At 44.0% G+C, this 7,327-nt stretch overlaps 1 protein-coding gene across 1 annotated transcript; it reads right to left on the minus strand.

Moving 5' to 3' along the window:
• Positions 1 to 4,931: 4,931 nt before the first annotated feature.
• Positions 4,932 to 5,756, minus strand: LOC147464193 (uncharacterized). The gene has a single exon (XM_086482797.1). It carries the CDS (start codon positions 5,754 to 5,756, stop codon positions 4,932 to 4,934), a length of 825 nt encoding a protein of 274 aa, XP_086338923.1.
• Positions 5,757 to 7,327: the final 1,571 nt, after the last annotated feature.

The following is a 7,327-nucleotide window of genomic DNA, read 5'->3' on the forward strand; positions in this document are numbered from 1 at the left end:
TGTGGCACTCTTAAAAGGCCCAAAAATGAGTTCAAAAGTTTCCTAATGCATGCAAAGAAGCGAGGCATGGGGGCCATAGGCAAGAGACGTGGGGGTTTTGCCAAGTAGCCCTTAGTTGTTTCTTCACAAGCTGCGGGGGCGGGAGGGTGGGGGGGGGGGGAGAGAGAGAGAGAGAGAGAGAGAGAGAGAGAGAGAGAGAGAGAGAGAGAGAGAGAGAGAGAGAGCTTGGACTACCAATGAGAGACCTCCGAGGACTCGTTCGACTATCCACCAACCAAGAAACACAGTAGGGCCAAGTCTACAACTACTTCTCCTCCACCTTGCAAAAGAGTTAAGCTGCCTGATTCCCAAGGATCCCCAATGTCACAATTCACGCATGCAGGCAAAGGAAGGAACGGCTCAAGATCTCTCTCTCTCTCTCTCTCCTCTCTCTGTCTCTCTCTCTTCCCCCCCTGCCCCCCCTCCCCTCCCTCCCCTATGAGTGTGTGTGTGTTCCTTTGTTCAGTGTCCCCTGCATGAAGTCCTGGATCGGCTCCCCAATGAGTAGTGGATTTGGCATTCACAACCAGAGAGAGAGAGAGAGAGAGAGAGAGAGAGAGAGAGAGAGAGAGAGAGAGAGAGAGAGAGAGAGAGAGAGAGAGAGAGAGAGAGAGGCATTACATATGTAGATGGAATGTATTTTGTCAGATTATACTCTCTTGATCATGTAACCTTTTGGTTTTTGCTAAGGTTCATATTGCATGTGTGCAATCTGCCGATGGAGAGCCTCAAAAGTGGAGATCCCATTGCAATAGAAATTATGTGTAACTATGGAAGATTTCATGCTGCTTATGGCCTCTCCATGAGTGGTTAGGATTCCAAATTGGTGAGGTGGGAGTAGCTCACTGATGTGGAATGGTTCACTGTGTTCAAATAGAGGAAGGATCCCAGCCAGTACTGCATTAAATGCAATTGCATCCGCAACAGCAACATATATGAGCAAGTGATGCAGTTACACCATGAGGTCTACCAGAAGGGTCCAACAAACATGGAGATCAGCTCTACTTTTACAAAGGGATTTGTCAAAGAATTCAGTCTTGTGTTGATTGCAAGTGGTACAACCATGAAGTTCAATTGGGCTAAGTTCATTGAGGCAGTATTTGCAGGATCTTCGTGAGAAGGGCTACTTTGAGGGCCATGTCAACAAGTGGAGGATTCATAATTCTCAGCATCAAGTTCCAAAACATGAGTATGAGTTAGTTGAAATGTGGGAGGACAAATCGGGCCGAGTAGGTATGAGCAATAGGTCAGCTTCCAAGGGCGCACCATTGTCTCGTCGTAGCAATCAGCAGAAGGCAAAAAGCCTTTCATTTTTGACTTGGAGGATTTGCAACGCTGTCGGGGGATATGTGTTCGCTACGTGAGCCGGGCAGGCGCTGGGCCTCTGGCTGTGGGATGTGAGAAAGAGAAAGAACAAGAACAATTGATGCAATTGACTCTGGTAATCGCCGTAATCATCAATTAATTGATTAATATGTTTGAGTACAACTTAATCTTTAGCCAAGGCGGGATGTTAACAGCACCGTCACTTGGATCATCTGCTAACTAGGAGTTTAAGCTCCTGTTTTAACAGAATTAACCGGGCCGTTAATGACACCGGACTTAACAAAATGATTAATCAAACATTTGTTGATGACAATGATGGAAATTTTCTCCTGTCGCTTAGTCTGCCTCAACTGACCTTAGGGTCTGTAAACTTTATCTTTCTATGTTGGTCTTTCCCTGCTTAGATAGCACTCAAGAGCTTTCTGCGAGCTCCTTTTCCTCACTTAACCTCATTTTCTCCTTGCCTTCTTGATCATGGCCACTCATCTTATGCTCGATGAGAGAGAGACTTCATTTTTGCTTTGCCCCTCGTTCTGTTCTTGGCCTGGCTTGCTCCGATCTTGGTTGCTTATTTTATCGACTTTGCTTGGAATGCCCTTTTTCCTTGGCTTGCTCAAGCTCTATTTCTTCCCACTGGCTTCGAGAACTAGCGAGAGAGATTTCCTATAGAAGGAGTTTGCCCCTTCCTTTCCTTTGCTTTCCTTGCTCGAAGAGAGCACTCCTTGTTTTGGTTGGATTGGAGATTGAGAGAGAGAGAGAGAGAGAGAGAGAGAGAGAGAGAGAGAGAGAGAGAGAGAGAGAGAGAGAGAGAGAGAGAGAGAGAGAGATAGCCTTGCTCGATCAGAGCTCTACTTCGAGAGCCTTCCTTCGAGTCTTGCTTCGGTCCTCGCCAAGCTCGAGCTCACCTCCTCCTTGGCTTTGTGCCCTCGAGGTATTCGCCTCCTTTTCTTCGCCCTTCAATACGAGAGAGAGAACGAGAGGGATGGCAAGCCCCCCCTTGAGGTCGAGAGCCTTCCCCTCTCTGTGATAGCCCTCGTTAACTCCTCCTTTCCTCGTTTTTTCTTGCTATAACCGCCCATGCAAAAGGCATCCCCCTATTATTAGCATGCCCCCCCCCCCCCCCCCCCCCCCCCCCCCCCTCTAGTAGTGGCTCCCGGCGTCATTGACGTGGCGCGGGAGTCGGCCCAATGACGTGGCAGGGCCGGGTTCGACTAGCGTGAAAATCGCCGGGACTGACGCCGAAAGAGGTAACCTTGCCATGCTGGACAGTTTTTGCTTCATCCTCGCGCTCGTCAGAGCAACCCATAGGCGGGCGCAAGCTCTTCCTCTTCCCCTGCGCTGCCCGTCATCGCTGCCTGCTCACGCTTTTCTTTATTCCCTTTTTCTTTTTATTTCCACACTAAATTAACTTTAAGCCCTTGTGGGCGGCATCCCATGGGTGGCCTCAGCTTTTAGCGGGCGGCTTTAGGCCCTTGTAGGGCACCACATTTGTCATGCATATCGGCACTGCCTTGTTGGTTATATCCCGCAATCAATGCATTCCGAGAGGTCACATTCGAACATGAAGCTCTTCAAGCACTTTTTATACTTAATGAGACGTACACCACATTTGACATACATGTAGCTGCTATCAATGCAATGCAGGAGATAATCATTAGGAAAATTTTGAACTCATTTTTGGGCCTTTTAAGAGTGCCACATCATCAAAGTTGTACAAAAGAAAGCAACCCGGTAGACCCCTCTAAATATTGCTTAGAACCCCATGATATGACCTATCATTGGAAAGTTCTTGAAAAATGGATTCTAAAGAGCCAAGGTCCGAAAAGTTTGGATGACTTCTATGAAAGTTATGCCATTTTTTTTCAATTAGCCAGGTTTTGTTATTGTTACGGTAATCAAAAATCACCTTTTTCTAGATCTACATGAAGGCAATGTCCGATACATGCATGCTATATATCAATAGATAGCATTTGAAGAGTAGATTCTAAATATCCAACCTCCGACAAGTTTGGATCTTATTTGCAAAAATTTACCGATCCCCACTTTTTGAAAGCTATGCCACATCAACGATTCTTACAATGCCCATTTTTTAGTCCAAACTTTTCCTAATGATTTTGGACAAGATTGTCCTCGAGTCACTTACTTTGCTGCACTCCAAATCCCTAGCGAGAGCCAAAATCTCCCAGATGGCACTCCGTACGAGCCGACCAGAGTGGTACGGAACCGACCCCCAGTGAATCTTTATCGACCAATATCTTGGAGACCGGAACTCCAATCACCAATCTGAAAAGACCAACGTGCTCCAGAAGTAGAGCACTTCAGGCCCATGCATTCATTTCATCTCTGTCACCTTAGCTGCAGTTGCCCAATCCGGTACGGATTTGCAATCGACTCAAACTTTAAACTGCCATAACTTCTTCACCGTAGCTCCAATCGACGAGCTGTAAAGACAGGCCGGTAGAGGACTTCAAGCACTGCAGTTCTAGATCATAATCTCTCATCTGTGTTCACTGCAAGCATAATCATTTTTGGCATCATTAAGGCATATTTTGGCTCTTTTAAGCCACATCTAGCATACATTAATCATTAAACTTGGCCTGTTATCAAGCCCTGATCACTGCTCAGTAAATGTGTAGGCTTCAAAGAAGCTTAGCTTGCATTTCTCTGCTCTTTTTTCTCATCATGGCAGCGGAGCTGCACGACATTCACCCCCTCTGAACCTACACAACCTCCGGTCTGTGCCAACAGCACTTCAATCTGCATCTGCTTTAGGTACTTGAAACTCCTTACCCATCATTAGACTCACATAACTATATGAAAAATGAAATAAGACTTATACCCTATCATCAATGTTCTAGCTTAACCATTAGGTAGCTACCCATCAAAAATCTCTGAACTATATCTGCCGTATCTTCAAAGCATTCAATTATGGATAATCTGTTTAGTGAACCCCGCCAGACTCAAGTGCTCCAGTTAATGATTCACACGGCTTGACCATTAAGCTCTCTTTAAGGAACCCTGTCAAGCTCAAGTATGCCTTACTTTGTCTGCACATGGAATGGCCGTCAAGTAGTTTACTTCAAGTTTTGTTAGCAGAACCAACTCAATAGATGTGAAGATACTTCATCAATTATCCAAAGAAGTCAACTGGAAGCCAGCCATGTAATCTTATTGAATGCATAACCAAAACTATTCTGACTTAGCATAATCTAGAAAACAAAACCTTGTACCATGCAATCTGCTGCAAGAGATAGCTGGTACTCTTCAAATCTGGAACTTTGCACTTTATTAGCCCCGGGATCAAACGGGAAACTAATCATTTGCCCAATTGTGAGCATTCCTTTAAAAATTTTGTACCATCCTCCAGATCATATGGAATATAAAGTAACTGACAGCAATCATAGCTAGCATGATAACCTCCTGGGTCATAAGGTAGAGGATGATCATATTTCAAGTATATTGCATCTCCACAAACTTTCTCATAGCATAGGAACAAAAAGTCCCAAATTTCCATCATAGCAGAACCCAGAGGCAAAGTCAATTCAGTCACTATGGTTTCCAAAATATCAGTGTGCATTTTGTGAGTCATTGAATGCCATCACTTCATTTGATACCACAAATGCTGCATGGCTGCCTTCTCTAGTAGGCACAAACTCCTCTAGAGCCTCATCCAAAAGAAACATAAGCTCTTCATCATATGTTGCAGGATGTTCTTCACTACTTTTGTCACAAGGAGCTCGAAATTCCTCTAACACATCATCAAGCAGATCCATAAGCTCCATATCTTCCTCCTTGGAAGAACCACCTAGTTTGTGAGTATTATCACAAGAAACCTCATGGCTTGTTGCATACATAGGTACGAATTGTTCTGGCAGCTTCACACTCCCATTCAAATATCTTTCCACTTCAATAGCACAAGTCTCAGCATGCATTACAAAGATAGCATCAATTTCTTTTTCCATAGCATCATCATAGCAAACCCTGTAACCCGTAGAAGTCATAAACTGATTATCATCCATCACCCCCTCTGAATATGCATCTCCATAATCATAATCTTTGTCTTGATTCACATCAAATACATATGGTTGAGCATCAAATACATCTACATCATCACCAGTGTCCTGCAATGCAGCCATAGACATGAAACCCTCTTGTATAGCATCATCCAAAACAATTTCTTTTGCATGTAATGTTGCATAAGCATTCTCTTCATGTTCTATACCCAAAGAGCACTCCAAATGGGCATCCACATCACATATTGACTCTGACAAACATGTTTCTTGATCACTGCTAGCAACTATGCTTGTATGCAAACCATGTTCTGGCTCTGAGAAACCTGCTTTCTCATTTATGTCACTTTGAGAGGATATGACTGCATGCTTAGCATCCATAGAGTCATATCTGCTTTGGAATAAAGAAGACAATCCCAATCAAGCATAAACAGTATCTACGATGAAATCATCATCTGCATGCAATAATGTCTTGTCTTCCAGAAGACATGCATCAATAACAGATTCTAACTTAGCTCGGATAGAATATTGATCACCTGTATGATATGCTTTTTGCATTAAGAAAAATGGATCCTCATCTTGTCTGCTTTGAATTTTTTGAAGCTCCAGGTCTTTATTCACTGAGATCCCCTGTAAAATTGCTTTTGCAAAAGCATCCCAATTATCTGCATATGTTCTTGCAATAACTTGAACTTGCTCCTTAATATCGTCACACACAAGCTGGTCAAACTCTGCAATCATTTGAACTTCTGGCACTCTTTCATGCTTCATTTCTTGCTCGTAATACTCTAGGTAGCCGTTTGGATCATATTCACCATCAAACATTCATCTTTCATCGCACACTGCATCCAATGCTGCATTTAAAGCTTCTTATCTGCTTCTTTTTCTTCACGGATTCTACTTCATGCAATGATCCTTGCATCTTTGCATCATCTTGGAAAAATCTGGAACTCCTGATTTTCCATTAGAAACATGTGTGATAAATTCTTCAAATAATTTCTTCATCTCCGCTGGAATCTCCATCTACATCTCCCACCCCGGCTCGTTTTGCGTCGCGTTCACCAAAGATGTCGGGGGATATGTGTTCGCTACGTGAGCCGGGCAGGCGCTGGGCCTCTGGCTGTGGGAGGTGAGAAAGAGAAAGAACAAGAACAATTGATGCAACTAACTCTGGTAATCGCCGTAATCATCAATTAATTGATTAATATGTTTGAGTACAACTTAATCTTTAGCCAAGGCGGGCTAATAACAGCACCGTCACTTGGATCATCTGCTAACTAGGAGTTTAAGCTCCCGTTTTACAGAATTAATCGGGCCGTTAACGTCACCGGACTTAACAAAATGACTAATCAAACATTTGCTGATGACATTGATGGAAATTTTCTCCTGTCGCTTAATCTGCTCAACTGACCTTAGGTTCTGTAAACTTTATCTTTCTATGTTGGTCTTTCCCTGCTTAGATAGCAGTCAAGAGCTTTCTGCAGTGCTCCTTTTCCTCACTTAACCTCATTTTCTCCTTGCCTTCTTGATCATGGCCGCTCATCTTATGCTCGATGAGAGAGAGACTTCATTTTTGCTTTGCCCCTCGTTCTGTCTTTCTTGCCTTGGCTTGCTCCGATCTTGGTTTCTTGTTTTATCGACTTTGCTCGGAATGCCCTTTTTCCTTGGCTTGATCAAGCTCTATTGCTTCCCATTGGCTTCGAGAACTAGCGAGAGAGATTTCCTATAGAAGGAGTTTGCCCCTTCCTTTCCTTTGCTTTCCTTGCTCGGAGAGAGCACGCCTTTTTTTGGTTGGATTGGAGATCGAGAGAGAGAGAGAGACAGAGAGAGAGAGAGATAGCCTTGCTCGGTCATCAGAGCTCTACTTCGAGAGCCTTCCTTCGAGTCTTTCTTTGAGCCTTGCTTCGGTCCTCGCCAAGCTCGAGCTTACCTCCTCCTTGGCTTTGTGCCCT

Source organism: Adiantum capillus-veneris, chromosome 2, assembly GCF_014529385.1.
Source record: "Adiantum capillus-veneris isolate H3 chromosome 2, ASM1452938v2, whole genome shotgun sequence".
Classification (NCBI taxonomy): Eukaryota; Viridiplantae; Streptophyta; class Polypodiopsida; order Polypodiales; family Pteridaceae; genus Adiantum; species Adiantum capillus-veneris.